This window comes from Palaemon carinicauda, chromosome 16 (assembly GCF_036898095.1).
Source record: "Palaemon carinicauda isolate YSFRI2023 chromosome 16, ASM3689809v2, whole genome shotgun sequence".
In the NCBI taxonomy this organism is placed as follows: Eukaryota; Metazoa; Arthropoda; class Malacostraca; order Decapoda; family Palaemonidae; genus Palaemon; species Palaemon carinicauda.
Genome location: NC_090740.1, coordinates 124,513,111 through 124,532,759, shown reverse-complemented (window position 1 = coordinate 124,532,759; position 19,649 = coordinate 124,513,111). Strand labels below are relative to the sequence as shown.

Genomic DNA, 19,649 nt, shown 5'->3' with positions numbered 1-19,649 from the left:
ATGCACTCCATACCTCAACATTTAATGCATTTTTTATGAGTGTTAAACCGAGACACTTTCATGTCATTTTTATTACAGATTGCACAAAATTTTTTTTTAGAAGACATTCCTTGATTACTATGTTGAAAATTTTATAGAATCATAAAAACTTCATAAGTCTCATAAAGCATGTGGTAAGAAAATCCTCTAACTTAGTATCATACTCACAAACTGTTAATCTATCACTTGGCTTCACAAAGAAACATAAGACGATATTAGATGGTAACCTCTAGTAGCCATGAATTGTAGTAGTAGTTGTGAGGGTATTGGTATGGGACGGCTATTTATACAAACAGTAGTAATCTTCCAAGTTTTTAATTTGTCAACTTAGCTTTACTTGCAAAGCTTATGGCACGATGAATGTTTGGCAAGACTTATTGGAATAATGTTTTGTCTTGATATTTTTCAGAGATACCTCGAAACCATTGAGTTCATAGAATTGTTTGAAAAGCTATTAGGGACCAAAGAGAAGATTATAGCTTTTCGTGGTATGATGGAATACAAGAGTTTCATGGAGCATTGGAATTTACCAGTTTATTTCCAGATCAGGTAAGTTGAAGTTACTCTGTGTTGTAGCTAATTTTATAAATAAAGAATTTTAATTTTAAAAATATCCATCCAGAGACTGCCACTGATTTAATAAGAATTAAGGGAGCCTTATAGGAAATTTTCACTGATTTTTAAGAATTATGGGGTATGTGTAGTCTTCGTTATAAAGAGTGACCATTAATTTCTGACATTAAATGAAACAAAAATGTAAAATTAGGATAGAGGAGTTCCTATACTTGAATTACTCTTTACTCCTGCTTTTATAGGTTTAGTATTCATGGTAATTTGTGAGTAGCTGTTTAATTCCATCATTCAGTGTAAAATAACATGCGTTACAGTTTCCTTGACAAAAAATATTTGTAAAATTAGACATTCCAGGATAATTCAATGTGAGGCAAGAAGTTTTCTATAATCCATTGTATGATTCTTCACCATCGGACCTGTCATCTCGACTTCGCCATTCTGACTGCTTGGCCAGTTTCCCCAGGAAGTTGGTCAAGTACGGATGATGCCCATTTGACTTACAGTGGAGAGCAAGGACACTGTCCTAGACCTCTTTTATGACACTCTTAGGCCAACCAAGACAACAGTCTGTGAACTCATCCTGTTTACTTCCTTTGCCCTACTGTATGTACAGCAGAGGAGTTATTATGTAATAGTGAAGAACGATCCCTCTCCACTACCTGCAGATCCGGCTATTCTGCTACTAACTCAGAATACTTCACTGGACAAACTGGTGACTTTGGCAGTGATCTTCTCCATTACCCGTAGATATGGCTATTCTGCCACTAACTCGGAATACTTCACTGGACAAATTGGTGACTGCCAGTGAACATCTCTGAGGCTGTTAGTGAACTTTTCTGCGGCAGACGCTTCCAACATGGCACATGCTATGAAGTGCCCTTTGCAATCCATTTCAGGGCTTCATTATTGGTTGGGGTCGGTGAGCTATCTTGTAAAAATTAGGATTTTTCCACAGCCCAGAGGAGGTAGGCTATGTCGTCGATGCCAGGACCTTAGAGTTCCTGACACAGAACATCATCAACCAGTGGATCAACTGTATTTTGAGAAGGTGCGATGCTGTCATCTCAAAATTCCAGAGGCAGGTGCCGAGGAGAGAGGCGATAAAGTTGAGCAGTTCCTCAATAACTCCTCTTTAACATGGAGGACATAGTGGCAGGCAGATGGAGGAAGGCGAGCCAGGACTCGCTTCTCCATAGGGCTATGACCTCTTGTCCTTACTCTGCGGTACCACCACCGCAGAGATTGTCCCTGATAAAGCGTCATGGTTTCAAGAAGGACTCACAGTTCACCCGTTTCTCTCGCAGGCCACCTTGCCAGCAGTTCATTGGCAAAGGCTCCTGAGGCACCTGACCTCCTCAAAGAAGCTAGTTCTCAACAGTTGCTTATGTATTCACTCTTTACAAGTGGCAGCTGAAGACCTTTTGGTGTCAGCATCTCGACCCTTCTAACATCTTGGTTCTGATAGGGGCAGAGTAAAAGAGAGACCTGAGTTGGTGGATGTCAGACACTAACCTGCTCAGTGGCGTAGACCTTCTCTCTCTTCCTCCAGAATTGATGCTCTTCACAGATGCATCAAAAGAAGGGTGGGGGCTCACCTGTTACACCTCACAGCCTCCATGCTTTTGTCCGAAGCCGAGCGACTGTGCCACATAAACCTCCTGGAAATGAGGGCAGCCTATCTAGCCCTTAAGCAATTCCATCACCCCCTTTCAGGTCACTCTGTGGTGCTGATGAGCAACAACACGGTAGTGTTACACATCAACAAATGAGGTATTTTTTTTACATCTTTGCTATCTAGCTGTAGAAATCCTCAGATGGACGGAAAACAACTCAGTAGTCCTAACAGTCTGTTTCATCCCGGGCCAGAAGAATGTCCTGGCTGACGATCTGAGCTGGAGGACTCAGATAGTAGGCTCTGAATGGTCTTGTTGAAACAACAGATAGCCAACAAAGTTTTGACTTTGTGTGGTTTGCTTACGGTCGACCTGTTCGCCATATCTCTAAACTGGAAACTTCCGGTGTACTGCTCTCCAGTACCAGATCCTCAGTATGTCTGGCAAGACACCTTCCAACATCGGTGGGATGATTTAGACATCTACGCGTTCCTTCTTCTGTCTAGTAAGGAGGCTTCTAAACAAGGTCAAAACATCACAAGACCTCTTGATGACCCTAATAACTCCGTTGTAGCAACATGTAGAGTGGTTCCCGGACCTCCTGAATCTGCCCACGGAGGAACTGAGGGCGCTCCCTCCACTTCCCAATCTACTCAAACAACCACACATGAAAATCTTCCACCAAATGATTTCATCACTTTGACTTTATGCTTGGAGGTTAGCCAGCAACTCCTCGCAACAAGGGTCTTTTTGACCAGTTGCGAAAAGAATGGCAGGATACCTCCGGGAGTCATCTCCCGCTATATATTAGGCAAAGTGGTCTGTCTTTTGTGGTTTGTGTCATGGACAGGGTAGCACTCCTCTTAGTCCTACTATTCCAACGATAGCGGAATTTTTGTTGTAACTCTGGGATGAAAAACTCTGCTCGGTCTCAGCAGTGAAAGGCTATCACTCAGCCTTGAGCCTCTCTTTCAGACCTAGCAGAGTTAACATTTCATCATTGATAGGATTGTCTCTCCTCATACGGAACTTCGAGGATACCTACTCCCAGTAAGAAGTTAGGACTCCTCATTGGAATATAGTCCAAGTCATGTAAGATTTTCAGTGATCAATCTGTTCTGAAGAAGTGTTTTAATTCTTTCATTATACCTTGTTTCAAGTATCGTTCTCCTGTCTGGTTTTCAGCTGCTGATTCTCATCTTAATTTGTTGGACAACAACTTACATTCTAATAGATTTCTTATTCTTGATCTAGATATTAATCTCTGGCACCGTCGTTCAATTAGTTTGTTGTGCATGTTGCATAAGATTTTCAAAATTCTCACCATCTTTTACATTCAGATCTTCCCGTACAGTACCATCCTGTTCTTAATACTAGATATGCAGTTAATCCTAATAATCAGGCCTTCATCATGAGGCTCAATACTACACAGCGTTCTAGAAGCTGTATTCCAGCTGTAACCAAGTTGTGGAATGATCTTCCTAATTGAGTAGTTAAATTGGTAGAACTTCGAAAGTTCAAACTTGCAGCAAATGTTTTAATGTTAAACAAACTGACATAAGTCTCTTTATAATTTATATATGAAAGATCTGTTTTAATGTTGTAACTGTTCTTAAAATTTTCTATTTTAATTGCTCTTTACTTCTCCTATAGTTTATGTTTGTTCCGTAACCGAAATACAAACCACGCTATTTACAAAGGGTTATTACTTTTAGCGTAGCTGAAATGGCGAGCCATTAGAATTTAACGAGGGTGTATTACCCCCGCGCTAGTTAGCGGGGGGGTAGGGGAGTGGTAGCTAGCTACCCCTCCTCCCCCTCACACACACGTGAATACTCACTTTAACTTTTGGCTCGGACTGTGACAGACGTCTCTGTCTTGGTCCTCGCTTGGCAGCCATTGTCTGTTTTGTCTTTACTTAATCGCTTACTTTTCTTTTACTCAATATATATGTAAACATGTTTTCATGTTTGTATATATATTTGAGTATAGAAATAAGTAAGTTTCCTTTTCAGATGTGTGTGTGTAGTGCACGATATCTACGTGGAGGCCTCGGCAGTTAGGCCACCACGGCGTATTTTATGGGTGGCGATCGAGTTTGACTTATGTCTTTCTCTCTCTCTCTCTCTCTTGAGGTCGTTCACCTTTTTACTACGTGTTACTACGCCCTTGTAGCCTAGCTTCCTTTCCGTGTGGGGGGTTGCTACGTCGTACGTTTGTATCAATTAGTTATGAATCTAATTGTAGTTGTTTTTTGTTTTTCAGCTTGTAGAACGTTTCCTTTCGGGGTTTTCGTTCTTTCTTTAGTGTTCATTCATTTTCAAATTACATAATTACATAGTTACATAATTATAATTGTTATAATTCTGTTGTGGTTACAGCTCTCCTTCCGCGAGTGTAAGTGGTTGTGAGGGCACGTGCCTGTTGTGTAATTCTTGTTCCTTTCCCTCGGGATTCCTCTTCGGAGCCTTCCCGGGGGAATGAATGTGTACTAATATTATTTGTTTTATTTTTTTACAGTTACCGATCTAGTTCGTTTCTGTAATATAGCAACGGTGTGAGCTGTCTGGTTGAGTCCTGGGGATTCGGCTGTTGCTGCCTCCCCCCTTGTATTTTCGTCAGGGGCGTGTCTCCTTCTACTGGTAGTACTCCCGTGTCGACGGACAGCTCTCCAGTTCATTTTAGAACAGTCAGGAGGCTTGCCTCCTTGGGCGGATAACTTTCCTTCCGAGGAAAGTTTTTCCTGTCCAGGCTTGAGTTTTTCCCCTTTTGGGGGGTTCTTCTCTTGCCTTTTTTTCGTGCGACTATGCTCTTGGTGCTGAGCGGTCGCACCTGCAGTTTCGCTCAAGGGGCTGGGCAACTGCAGGAGCTCCTCTTCGGAGGATTGCTCCTTTTAGGTCACTGGCTGACCAGTCTCTTCCACGAAGTGTTTCTCTTTCGTTCGCGAGAGAGTACACTCATAGAGACTCCTCTTCGGAGGTTTCTTCTGTTGCTGTTGGCCTCCCTCGCCGTAAGGCCCTCCGTCCGCCTCGTCGTAAGGGCCTCTCATCTCCCTATAAGGGTGCTTGAGGCGCCCTTTTGGATCTCCGTTTGCAGCCTACAACTCCTTTTTTCTCGATCTTCCGCCTTGGTGCAGATGGACAGCAGTCTGATCTCGTCTTCCGACGGGCAACGGTCTTCCCGACGGACAACGGTCTGATCTCGTCTTCCGACGGGCAACGGTCTTCCCGACGGACAACGGTCTGCCCGACGGACAGCGGTCTTCCGACGGACATCAGTCTCCCGGCGGACAACGATCCCTTCGGGGCTAAGGGTTGCCCCCACGGGGGTTCTTCCCTTGCGTGTCAGGGTTTCCCTGCGCGCCCTTCTGCTCATCAGCGCTCTCCTGTTCGTCAGCGCTTTCAAGATGATCTTCCCTGCGGTTCCTGTTACGTGCCCTGTGTGCCCACGTTCGCCCTCGCGATCTAGAACTTCGGTTCAGGTCGGGGTCAAGGACTCTTCTTCTTTGCGCAGGCTTCCACGCGTAGCCTTCTGCTCGTCAGCGATCATCAGCTCGCCAGCGATCATCAGCTCGTCAGCGATCATCAGCTCGCCAGCGATCATCAGCTCGCCAGCGATCTCCGGATCGCCCACGTGTGTTACAGCTGGCACACCAACGTTCTCCAACACTTCTGAAGGAACATGGTTCGCCAGCTACTAGCTCACCTGCGCATGCTGACCGTCATCGCGCGACCCTCAACTGCGGATGCTGATCGCCATCGCGCGACCCTCAACTGCGGATGCTGATCGCCATCGCGCGACCCTCAACTGCGGATGCTGATCGCCATCGCGCGACCCTCAACTGCGGATGCTGATCGCCATCGCGCGACCCTCAACGATCGCCCTCCTGCGGATGCTGATCACCATCGCACCCTTTCACGCGATCATTCACCTGCGCATGCTGCTCGCCATCGCACAACCCTGCACGATCGCCCGCTTACGCATGCTGCTCCTCATCGCACAACCCTGAACGATCGCCCTCCTGCGGATGCTGATCACCATCGCACCCTTTCACGCGATCTTTCACCTGCGCATGCTGCTCGCCATCGCACAACCCTGCACGATCGCCCGCTTACGCATGCTGCTCCTCATCGCACAACCCTGAACGATCGCCCTCCTACGGATGCTGATCACCATCGCACCCTATCACGCGATCATTCACCTGCGCATGCTGCTCGCCATCGCACAACCCTGCACGATTGCCCGCTTACGCATGCTGCTCCTCATCGCACAACCCTGAACGCTCGCCCTCTTGCGGATGCTGATCACCATCGCACTCTATCACGCGATCATTCACCTACACATGCTGCTCGCCATCGCTTACCATCACGCAGTCATTATCGCCAGCGATCTTCTTCACCTACGCGGCAGCACGATCCCTCGCCGTCACGCCATCGCTTGCGTTCGTCGCCTCGGACACGTGTTCATTTACCTGCCCACCCTCACGCCCACTCGCCTGCGCGCCTGCGCGACCGTTCGCCTTTGCGCGACCGTTCGCCCTCGCGCGACCATAGTTCGCGGCGAATTCCACAGCCGGTGGTAGCAGCAGGGACGCGTGCTCCTAGACGGCACTCGGGATCACCTCCATCCAAGCACAGGTTGGTAGTGCAGGACGAAGACAGGTCAGTACAGCATTCTTCCCCACCTTCTTTTCAGGCAGGTACCGTCGGGTCCACTCCAAAGGATCGCCCGATCCCTTTCACCTTAGCGAGGATTTCGGACTCTGTGTCCTTGGAGCAGCAGACATGGTTTGGTCCGCTGGCACGGGCGTTAATGAGGGTTATGAAACCAGCACTCGCCGGCCAGGGTAACAAACCAGCGGCTGTCTCTCCTACGCTGAAGAGAAAGAGAGGAGTGGACTTCGTGGTGACTTCCCCCAGGGCGAAGTTGGTTCCCAAGAGGTCGGTCTCGAGGGTCCCCTCTCCTGCACGAGTACTCTCTCCTTCTCCCGCCCTGGAAGGATTTTTGGCGGGGGGGCTTTCCGTTCAAGATTTCTCCATCGGACAAGGGGTGACTGCTTACCTCTTCCTCTGGGAGCTTACCAGGTTCTTTCCCTCCTCGGTTACGGCCCGAGGTTTGGTTCAAGGAAGCTACAGGAAGATCAAGGGTACTTTCCTCCTCTCGAGCTCAGACACCTTGGCCTTTCGTCGTTAAGTATCTACTTGCGGACAAGCTCGATGTTGTACCATCTGGACGCGCTGACTGAAGGCTTCCTTCGGGTGTCTCATCTGTGGAGGTCGACGACCTCAGACACCCTTCCATCCTTGAGAAGAGTTTCGTCTGTGCCCAAGGACAGAGACTTAGACAGCTGCTGTGCGGAGTAAATCGACTTCCGGTTTCACTCCTCCAAGGCGCTTTCTTCCAGACTCTGCAGGGCTCCAGCGCCCTTTTCTTTCAACCACGTCGGCCTAAGTTATCGGCTACGACAACTGGGACAAGGTGTCCAATTGCAGTTTCCTCCTGTCAGGAACAGATGGCACGGGAGACTCCCCCGGGGGGGCATAGTCCTAAAAGGAGTTCACGAACTCTAGGATTGCAGGTTTTTTCGCTGGGAGGATGCTTAAGGTTACTCATCCGAATGACAGCTTCCCGATGCCCATTCCCGCACAATCTCTGTGAGTAGCCAAGGATATCGCGCCTGCCGTCTCTGTCAGCGAATTCAGTGTCTCTGAACCTCTATGCCATAGCGTCAGCAGAGTTGCCCGGTTGGGCAGAATGATCCATACCTTAGGCGAAGGTCTTCCTTAGGATCATCGACGGCTTCACCCCCAGCCCCCTCAGTCGATCCTTTCTTGTAAGGAAGGATCTGAGAGGGGATGTCCATAGTCGACCTCTCAGCCCTGATCAAGTTTGTCGAACAAACTTCGGCCAGCGTAGACCAGCAGAATCGATCAGACTGGTAACGAGGCGACAGGACTCCTTTAACCCTGGATCGGAAGGATGGGTACTTTCAGTTTCCATTCCATCCATCTTCCAGGGTGCTCGTCGAATTCAGCCTAGACTGCAAGTATTCCTGCTTATGATGCAGTGTGGCTATCCCGCCGTGGCATAGCAGGTTTGTTTCCCCAGAGAACTCTCCCTGCCTTCCTCTTGGCCGCTCAGGTGCAGGCTTCCGCCTCCTCTGCTGTTTGGAGGGCTGGTCAACTCCGGTAGGCTCGGGTTTCGACCTTCTTCAGCGCCGGGACAAGCTTCCGGATGCTGACCATGAGTGTGGGCTCATGGTATTTTGCTTGGAGCCTTCTCTTCCTCTGCCTCAACATCTGGAGTATCTGGCCATGATATTGAGTCAACCGCCTTACCACATTGGAAACCCCGCTTCTCGTCCGTCCAGCGAGGTTAAGCAACGTCGGTACTTGGATGGGTGACCACCTGGGGACGCCAGATTCTGTTACCGCATCCTCCGAGCCTTCCTTTCGGTTGACTGTGGCAAGACTGAGGAGAGTCGCAGTACCTGTTCTCAGTCAAGCAGAGCTTTCAGCCCTACCTTGGAACGTTTCCTAGTTCTTCTTTCCTCATTGACCCGTCTATAGTCCGAACGGTCGCCTCAGGATAAGTTCCATGTGGGGCGATCCAAGTTCCGGTGGCTTCAGGCAGTGTTTAACCGGACTCCCTGGCCCTATGGGACCAGCGGAACTATTAAACCTGCAATGGGTGTTGACCTATGGAGCCTCTTGATGGTAGTGGATATTCTCGTCCTTTCCCCACATTCTTGATGCGGTTCTCGGACTCGTCAAAGGAAAGGGGGGGGGGGGCCCATGTTCCGGTCCAGGCCTATGGTCAAGACCTGAAGGATACCTCTCCATCATTCAGGCAGGCTTAAGGGCCTTAGTCTGGCCCCTCTTCAGATCCTACAGCTCCTGCCAAGTCGCCCCGTTGCGCGTCGACTTCATTCTAACCAGCAGGGGACGCATTTTCACACCTTCACATCTTGCAGTAGAGATACCGGGATGATTGAGATTCTCTCAATTCCACCATCGGCTCTCTCATTCCAGGCAGGGGAATGTTTCTCTCAGACTATCCGAGCAGAGCCTCATAGAGAGAGTGTACCTAGGGGTCTTTGACCTTGGGTAACCAGCAAGTGCTGGTCTGGGGGACCTGATCGCGACACCTTGGAACCTCAAGCTTCCACTAGTCTTCCCCCCAGTCTCAGACCCCGAGACTCTGGCAAGATGCATTCCGGTGATGGTGGGACAACTTCGACGCCTGCGTCTTCCCTCCTTTTTGTCTGCGGACAATGGGTCTCAACAAACCAGGTTGTCTGTCAACCTTTCAATGGGAGAGCTCCACTGGGACTATGCGCAGAACGGTTTCTGGACCCTCTGCTTCCCCTGACGGAACTCCCGGGAGAGCTTCTCCCACGGCGCAGACTACTCAAGCAACCACACTGCGACATCTCTCCCGAACCGGGGCGTCGCTTCGGCTTCATGCCTGGAGACACTACGCTTCTTCCTCTAGAAGAGACAACCCGCTACAGTCGCGGTACGGAGGTCGCGTCATCTGCGATAGTCATCCACAGGGGTCTCCCAGACAAAGTGAAGAGTCTAAGGTGGTGGGTGCCGTGGGAGATATACCTCTTCCCGTGAGGCCTCTTCTCCAGCAATAACGGTCTTATTGCCTTTCGGCGGGAGGAAACTCTTTTCCGCTCTCGGCAATGAAGCCTGTCGCTCAGCCTTTCCCTGACCTTCAGGCTTAAAGGAATAACTTTTTCCTGCCCGCTGGATCTATCCTCGCTCATGCGAAGCTACGATCGTCCCTGCCCTAGTCGGAGGAAGACCTCCAACTTGGAGCATGGCTCGGACTTTTAGTCCTTTAAGAGATCTTCTCAAGACCCTTTTACGACAGGCCTCGGATTGTATTCCGCCTTGGGTCTTCTGCTCACTCTGGCCACGGCCAGTGTGTAAGCAATCTTCTTGGTCTCTTACTACTCCCCCCTTTCTAAGGAAGAGGGGAAGGCAACATTCAGGCTCGCTCCTGAGTTGTTGGCTAGACTCAGAATCTGAGGGTCCCGACCCTTCGGTCCGATTCATTCAAGATTTCGAGTCTCCATTCTGTGTGTGATGTCCCAAGACCTTCTCTTTCTTGCCAGTAAGGAATCGAGAGGTTAGCGCTGGGAACAGCTGCAGTTTGGCCTCAGTTGCAGCCGATTTGGGAACACAAGGAGGACATGGGGGGGAGAGTCACCAGTATACCTCTTCAGCCCGGACTCGAGGACATTCATCTCGACCTGTCTTCAGACCCTCCCCCGTCACGTCGCCCTACAGCACGATGTTGGATACATCGCAACGTCCCTCGCCTTCGAGTAATACTACTCTGTGACGCAGGTACTACAAGCTGGAGTCTGGAAGCGTCTGATGACCTTCGCAGCCCACTTCCTGCAGGGCGTGACCCACTGGAGTCTCGATACGTTTTCTATCGCTCTGTGGTGGCTACACAACAGCTGGTCTAACCTCAGGCTCCTTTTTGGACAGGTAGAAGAAGGTTGAGGGCATTGTTATCAGGTTTTAGTCTGCATGAACGAAAGAAGTATGTCTGGCCCTTACTTCTTTCTTCATCATCCCCTCTACGGGGAAGCAGCATCCTGGTCTCTGCATAGCTGACCTCGAACCTCTGCAGGTAAACCATGCTTCCTTGTGTTCCGAGTATTGAGTCAATACTGTCGCCTCCCCCATACCCTGACGAGGTGGTATTGGGAACGTCCTAACCCAGAGTTCCTTCTGGAACTCCAGGTCAACTGCCTAAGACGGGTCACACTTCTTCCTTCACACACAAGCTTACGTAGGCCACATGGTTCCTTGCGGAGCAAGGAACTTGTGAGGTGCAGGGACTCCTTTTCTCGAGTGCGACTCACTCGGATTCTGAGTCCCCGGGTAAAGCCAAAGCCAGTATGGCTGGGGACTTTCCACCCTTCCTAAGGGATAAGTCACCCTTTGTAAATAGCGTGGTTTGTATTTCGGTTACGGAACAAATGACAAATTCGAAGATAATTTGTATTTTTCCTAACCATACAAACCTTAGCTATTTACACATATTTGCCCGCCAGCCCTGTCCCCCAAGACAAGTCCTACCTCTAAGTGAAAGTGAGTATTCACGTGTGTGTGAGGGGAAGGAGGGGTAGCTAGCTACCACTCCCCTACCCCCCCGCTAACTAGCGCAGGGGTAATACACCCTCGTTAAATTCTAATGGCTCGCCATTTCAGCTACGCTAAAAGTAATAACCCTTTGTAAATAGCTAAGGTTTGTATGGTTAGGAAAAATACAAATTATCTTCGAATTTGTCATATTTCTTTATTTGCTTTCCTCACTGGGTCATTTTTCTATTTTGGAGCCCTTGGGCTTATAGCATCTTGTTTTTCCAGCTAGGGTTGTAGCTTACCTAGTAATAATAATAATGATAATAATAATAATAATAATAACAAAAATAGTACTACTAATAATAATGATGATAATGATAAGAATCTATCTATATACCAAGGCACTTTCACCAATTATGGGGGGTAGCCGACACCAAACAAATGAAAAATGGGACCTTTCCTCTCTTCGCTCCTCCCAGCCTGACAAGGGACTCAACCGAGTTCGGGTGGTACTGCTAGGGTGCCACAGCCCACCCTCCCCCGTTATCCACCACAGATGAAGCTTCATAATGCTGAATCCCCTACTGCTGCTACCTCTGCGGTCATCCAAGGCGACAGGAGGAAGCAGCAGGGTGTACTGGAACTGCGTCACAATCGCTCGCCATTCATTCCTATTTCTAGTACGCTCTCTTGCCCCTCTCACATCTATCCTCCTATCACCCAGAGTTTTCTTCACTCTATCCATCCACCTAAACCTTGGCCTTCCTCTTAATAATAATAATAATGATAATAATAATAATGATGATGATGATGATAATGATAATGATGTTACATTCTCTGAAAGGAGCAACTTTTGAACCTTTCAGTCAAGCATCAGATCGTGACTTGACTTTGAAAATGGTTTTCCTGTTAGCTCTGGCTTTTGCAAAAGGAGTCAGTAAGCTACATGGTCTGTCCTACGTTATCACCCATTCAAGGGGATGAGGGCAAGTGACACTCAATTTCGTCTTAGAGTTTGGGACTAAGACACAAAATCCGACTCTATCTGATCCTAGATTCGGGCCTTTCTGGATTGAGAGTCTTCGTTCCGTAACAGATAATCCAGATCAGCTGTTACTCGTCCCTGTAAGGGGCTGAGGAAATATCTTTAAAGAACTGCCAGAACTTGCCCTCAGATAAGCAGCGGGGATTTTTGTAAGCATGGTAAGAGTCAAGAGAAAGATAACAAAGAACTGGATCTCTTCCTGGATTAGGCAAGTGATTGAATGAGCCATACAACCAGGCTCTTCCGGCCAGTGATCGTGAGCTCATGACGTCAACGGTATCAGCACATCCCTGGCGTTCAAAAAGAATTTCTCTGTGACGCAGATAATACAAGCAGTCGTATGGAAACAGCAAACCACGTCCATCACCCACTAGCTGTAAGACATAACCCACTGGAACCTAGATACTTTCTTTGGTAGGACCTGCAGTGGCTGCATAAAACGTGGTCTATAACACCTCAGCTCCCTTTTAGGACAAGTAGCAGTTGGTTGAGGACAGATGTTACCTACGACTAAAACTAGAATGAATGTGCGAGTAACTGGCCACTTCCTATTTCCTTCTCCCCTCTCTTGGGGTTTCAGCATCTGAGGAACTCTGTAAGCTGACCTCCTCTAATTACAGGTGGGTACCATTGTCCCTTGTGTGACATGGTACTGTATATACTGTATGTACTGTATATATTTGTTATGTCTCCCATCTCCAAGCGAGGTGGAGTCGGGCAATGTCTAGGTTAAGTGGGGAGTATGGCGCTAAATTTACGGTTGCCTGGTCAAGTCACATTTATAAATTCTTATATCTTAACACAAATTGCTCAGGCCGTTAACTCTCAGAGTCAACAAGGTGACCACTTACCAGCCAGTTGGTTTTGACTTCCACCCACCATGGAGTGAGTCTCCTACGTAAAGAGCATAAGGTTTGTTTATAGTGCTGGAACAAATACAAAATTTGGAATAATTTGTATTTTTCCTAACTGTACAAACCTGGAACTCTATACATATTGGTCCCACCATCACCTTCCCCTGGAAGTCCTACTGCAATTGCAAAGTAATGGTCTGTTACTAGTGCTGGTGTGAGCTGGGTGGTTCGTCTACCCCACTCCCCCCTCCGCTGACTAGCGGAAGGTAATTACATGTCACAAAAACTTTAACGGCTAGTTTCAGCTATTGCTGAAATATGTCTCCACTGTAAAGAGCTCTAGATTTCTGTAGTTAGGAAAAATACAAATTATTTCCAAATTTGTCCTGTTTTAGGTCATTATCTTTTTGGCCATACAAGGAACAAATCGGTTTGTTCATTGTATCCCTTTTATCATTAGATGCCCTACCAGCCAGGAAATAGCTTCTCAGTCATGCCAGTTAGCAACAAAACATAAGCACACACTACTTAGTCTAATTTAGTCTATTAGTAAGGGAAACTACTCTATTTAGCCTCTGTAGAATTGAAAGATTCATAGTTTTGGATCCTGGTTCACCCAACCTACATAAAGTTTCTACCATTCATAGAGTATCGTCTACCAGTTCTTAACACTTTAAAATGGCCTAGGAGCAGAATCCCAAGTTTTCCTTCTAGTCTTAGTACCATTGATGTTGGCTTATTGATTAGGAATCAAATTACTAAGGTATTTGGATGACTTATTAGTGATGACCTTCAAGGCATCAGTACATCAATGGAGGGATTTGAACGCTAAGACAGCCCTAGTATGCCCCAACCAAAGTGTTTTAAATGTCTTGACCTATCTTGGGTACTGACATTCTTGCTAGGTGACAGGGCAGGAGTCATCATTAAAGCAAAATTGGACTAGGTTTATAAACAGAAGCCTTAGAGATCAGAGCAAAGTGGTCAAATTTCTCCTTAGTTAAGAACTTCTCCAAAATTTGTCTTAGTTATAGTGGATCAAGTAGTTGGCTAAATGAACCTGAAAAGATTTGTTGTTAGTTTCCCTGATAACTTATTTTAATTGGAAAACAACTACTCTGTATTGCTGATTATCCAGTCAAGGAAAGTATTGACTGCTGTTCACTGGCTTTATGCTATAACATTGTAGAGGATCTTTGGGTTTATTTGGCATCAGATTTAAACTTATAATTGTCCTTAACTTCATTTTCTATTCTCACATCGGTACAATCATATACTTTACCTTCACAGTCATATTCTCCTTTAACCCTAGCCTATGTATTTTCATAAAATTTCTATACAGTACTATAAAATATACATATTGTAATGAAATCAGTTGATACAGTCCAATATGTAAAAAAGCACTAAACTAATTGATATCAGAACACCAATTCAAAAAATTATAACTAAAAGTCTAGAAATTACAGCAAACATGAGCAACGTAAACATATATACTACCTTTTTCAATATTTAACTTAGCCGGTGATTATATAGCTGCAACTCTGTTGCCCGACAGACAACTCTACGGTAAAAACTCGCCATCGATCGCTACACAGGTTGCGGGTGTGCCCAACAGAGCCATCTGTCGTCCAGATACCCAGTACTCAATGTAAACAAAGACTCAATTTTCTCTCTGTCGAGCTATCGACAAGACGTACTTACTCGCTGTTGCTAAACTGGAGTTTTTTCAATATTTAACTTAGCCGGTGATTATATAGCTGCAACTCTGTTGCCCGACAGACAACTCTACGGTAAAAACTCGCCAGCGATCGCTACACAGGTTGCGGGTGTGCCCAACAGCGCCATCTGTCGTCCAGATACCCAGTACTCAATGTAAACAAAGACTCAATTTTCTCTCTGTCGAGCTATCGACAAGACGTACTTACTCGCTGTTGCTAAACTGGAGTTTTTTCACAACTAATTGGTGAAGTACTTTATTCTAGTTTTGAGCTTTCGCTATGCAGGTGTTTTATCTTCATCTTAAATCTTGAACTCGTTTTGGATAGATTTAATTATGGTGACAAAGAGAGTATGGACTTTCTTTCACTTTTAAATGGCCGACCCTTCCCTTAGACGGAAGTGTGTTTAGGCTTTTAGTAATTATATCACGTTATAGATTTTCCTCTATATATTTTATATCTCTCCGCCTTTATTAGGCCTCTTCGATTAACTTTCCATTTATTATAAACATATAAAAATAATTTTAATGTTTTGTTTATATAGACCTTTCCTGAGAGTAGGCGGTCCTAACTTGGAAACCGAAGTTAATCAACGTTGAGCCCTTTATATCGTAATTAGCTTTTAAAGAGCTAAGGATTTAAAACTTTTTAAATGTAATATTTTATGAAAGAATTTCTTTGATAGTCTTCGTACTGTTCTCAAAGATGAACTAACGTTTAGTTTATTTATGCTACGCAGTTGTTGACGTTCAGGACGTTCAACATGCGCTCTATCGTTACGATAGAGAGAGAGTGTATCACGGTTTCACTTTGCAGTAAGAGTAAATCGATTCTGACGTTTTGTTCATTCTTTCTTAGCTTAAATGTTTTAAATTCTATTTTAAAGGAACTTTTTAATTGAAAAACCTTTCAGTTTTTTCCTTTAGTCAAATAACATGTTTTTTTGACGAAATATAATTGGGCTCTTCTCTTAGGTGCGAAATCAAGAGAGAAAGAGAGAGAGAGATAGAGACAGAGGGAGAGAGAGGAGAGAAAACGTTCCGTTCAAGCGGGTAACGTTGTTCTCGAGTTACTCTCGTCCCTAGTCGCTGTACGGGGAGGAAGGATAAAACGTTTTAGTTTTTTATTCTCATCCCCAGGCTATATGCGGTGAGAGATTGAAAACGTAGTTATATGAACTAGTGTTTAGTCTCTTTCCCAGCCACTGATTTTTTTATCTTAAAATATGTTTTCTGTTTTTTGCTGGTATTAATGAGCTTGCATTATACGACTGATTTCGCAATTACTACCTTTTAATGAAGGGTAGAATTGCGTGTTTCAGGTAGAAATCAGTAAAATTTCGATTTCAGTGAAATAAGTGCAAAACAGAAAATCGAAGTGATAAAGTGATATGCGCAAAGTGTTACAGTGTTGCGTCCGAGGGTTCGTCTGTTCGTGCCTGTCGTTCACCTAGTCCGGGACCTCTTACATGCTCCCAAGCCCAGGGGAGAAGTAATGTCAAACGACTTATGGGTTCGAGAGGCCTTGACCAACGAACAGACGTTTTCCCTCTATGGTATCGGGTGTATCTTACCAAGATCTCCCCTACCATAAGACGAGAGAGATGTTGTTTCTCCTCGTCATCCGAAGGCTTTTCGCATAAGAAACCTGTCACAAGGTTTCGAAGCCCTTAAGCGAAAGTCAGTCCTTTCAGGACAGGTCCAGCGTCCTGGTTACAACCATTAGGACAGTTCTGACCCTATGCAGTCATCGGATAACTGCTCGCCGCCTAACAAAAGCGTAACACAGACTCCGAGAGTCTTTTTTTGTAGGCAAAGTGTTGCGGTCACAGACGTTACCCTCGTCTCTTACCACAACCATTTCCGTTGATCCTTAATGGGTTGTATGGCAAGACATGCAGTATATGCTTGCCTCCCTTATGGAAGACTATTCTGCCGATTAGTCCGTTGAGTCTAGCCGTTTATCTCATCGATATCCTGGCTTTCAGCCAACCTAACGTTCCTTTGTGCTTACTGTTGACGTTGGCGTAGCTTAGTCACGTCAGTCAGGTTGTTTAGAACCACACTCGATGCGGTCTCGTGTGGTTTTTCAGCCGCATTTGGACGTTAGGCCACTTGCTGATGCTCCTGTTGACGTTCAAGACGTTCACTAACAATCGGAGTTGACTTGTTTTGACGCTGTGCGTCAACCTCCGCATTCTAGAGTTGTTTTGACTGCTCAGTCTAGGCAGTCAAAGCAGTCTCGAGTGGACGCTGTGCGTCCTCACGCACCTGTTGTGGTTGACAGTTCAGTTGTTGACAGTTCACAGACTGTCAAGCAGTTACATGACGTTGCGTTCTGGTCCGCTACTAATGCACCAGTGAGTGTGGACTCTGCTTGTAAAGCATTGCCACCACGGTAGGTCTCTCCCTTGCTTGAGACTCAGCTTTTATCGGACAAGGTTCCTGTAGATGAGGAAGTTGCTGTTCTCCCTACTACTGATATTCCCTTGAGGACTCTGTCAGATGGAGTGGAGCCTAAAAGCTGCTTAGCCTCCTATGGACTTTAATTAAATCATGATGATTTTTTTAAGGATCTTTGTCCGGATCTTTTTGTAACTGCTGCTCCTCGTTCGCCTAAACGTCAGAGCTTACACTAGGCCTAGCTACTTCGAAGCCGTTGTTTTTAAGCTAGTGCTCTCTCGCTCTCCTAGAGAGCTTTACGTTGGCTAGGCGACTGGTTTTTCACCAGGAGGAGTTTGGGGGATACAGCCTTTGCTTTCCCTTCTTTTAAACTGGTTTATAGAGCGAGAGTCTGATATGACACGAGAGAAGTTCTCGGCTTGGGAGTTCATGCCTCTGCCCAGATAGACTTCTCAATTCTCGTAGACTCTCCCTGGCGCCTGGCCAGGAGACGCTCCAAGTTGTTTACAGGTCAACTTCACAGCTGTTTTAGAGCCTTTGAAGTTTTGCTGTACAATTATGTCACGCATAACAAGGCTTTCAGGGATGGTAAACGGTACCGCCTCAGTCGCTAACCCCGTCTGTTGCCACACCTGCTCCCGTAGACCCTAAATGGGCTTTGCTGCAAGACATGCAGTCCAAGCTTGCGTCCTTGATAGAGGACTTTAATGTGGAGAAGGTTGCTACCGAACCTTCGGGCCAACAACCTTCCAACCGGTCGGTTGTGTGCCCTGTTGACGCTGAGGTAACCTACTCGCGTCTGCCAGTTGAGGTGGTTCCTCCACCGATGCGACCCAGTGTGGGTTGCCAGCCGCACGTTGACGTTAAGCGACGCTCGGAGGTGGTTGTTGACGTTCAGGACGTTCAACAACCAGCAGAGGTGACTTGTCTTGACGCAGTGCGTCAAGCTCAGCAACCCGGTAGGGTGTTGACTGCACAACCCAGACGGTCTACACAGTCTCGGGTTGACGCTGTGCTTCCTCGCGCACCCATGGTTGTTGACAGTTCACAGACTGTGCAGCAGTTCCATGATATTGCGTCCGGCTCCGTCACGCATGCACCAGTGCGACCGGACTCAGCGAGCCAGACGTTGCCCACTCCGTTGCCGTTTCCTCATCAGTTTTCGGATGAGGAACCCTCTGATGAGGACGTTGCTGAACAACAAGACGATCAGCCCCCAGAATAGATCAAGCCCTGCTATCCATCCAGAAGATGCTGAAGAAGGAACGCTGCTCAGTCAGGCTGTGGATGAGTCTGGTAGGGACGCTGTCATCCGTGGAACAATTTGTGTCACTAGGAAGACTACACCTCCGTCCTCTTCAATACCATCTAGCTTTTTACTGGAAAAAGGACAAGACGCTAGAAGCGGTCTCGATCCCGGTTTCCGAAAAGATAAAGTCTTGTCTGACTTGGTGGAAGGACAATATCAACCTAAGAGAGGGTCTTCCCCTGGCTGTTCAGACTCCCAACCACGTTCTCTTCTCGGACGCATCGGACGTGGGCTGGGGCGCGACACTAGACGGTCGGGAATGCTCAGGACTGTGGAACTCGAGTCAGAGGAGCATGCATATCAACTGCAAGGAGCTGTTGGCAGTACATCTAGCCTTGAAAAGCTTCAAGTCTCTCCTTCGAGGCAAAGTGGTGGAAGTTAACTCGGACATCACCACGGCCTTGGCGTACATCTCCAAACAAGGAGGTACCCACTCACTGACGTTGTACGAGATCACAAGGGACCTGCTCATCTGGTCAAAAGGTCAAGACATCTCCCTAGTAACGAGGTTCATCCAAGGCGACTTGAACGTCATAGCAGATTGTCTCAGTCGGAAAGGGCAAGTAATTCCAACCGAATGGACCCTCCACAAGGATGTGTGCAAGAGACTTTGGGCCACTTGGGGTAAACCATCCATAGATCTCTTTGCAACCTCGCTGACCAAGAGGCTTCCAATCTATTGCTCTCCAGTCCCGGACCCAGCAGCAATACATATAGATGCTTTCCTCCTAGATTGGTCACATCTGGATCTCTACGCATTCCCACCGTTCAAGATTGTCAACAAGGTACTGCAGAAGTTCGCCTCTCACGAAGGGACAAGGTTGACGTTAGTTGCTTCCCTCTGGCCCGCGAGAGAATGGTTCACCGAGATACTTCGATGGTTAGTAGACGTTCCCAGTAGTCTTCCTCTAAGGGTAGACCTTCTACGTCAGCCACACGTAAAGAAGGTACTCCAAAGCCTCCACGCTCTTCGTCTGACTGCCTTC

At 47.0% G+C, this 19,649-nt stretch overlaps 1 protein-coding gene across 1 annotated transcript in view; it reads left to right on the top strand.

Moving 5' to 3' along the window:
* Cog2 (conserved oligomeric Golgi complex subunit 2) overlaps positions 1-19,649 on the top strand; it is a 108,952-nt gene that overhangs the window by 45,585 nt on the left and 43,718 nt on the right. Inside the window, exon 8 of the mRNA XM_068390034.1 lies at positions 449-588. Coding sequence (XP_068246135.1) covers positions 449-588 — 140 coding nt within the window. The remainder of the gene's footprint in view (positions 1-448; positions 589-19,649) is intronic.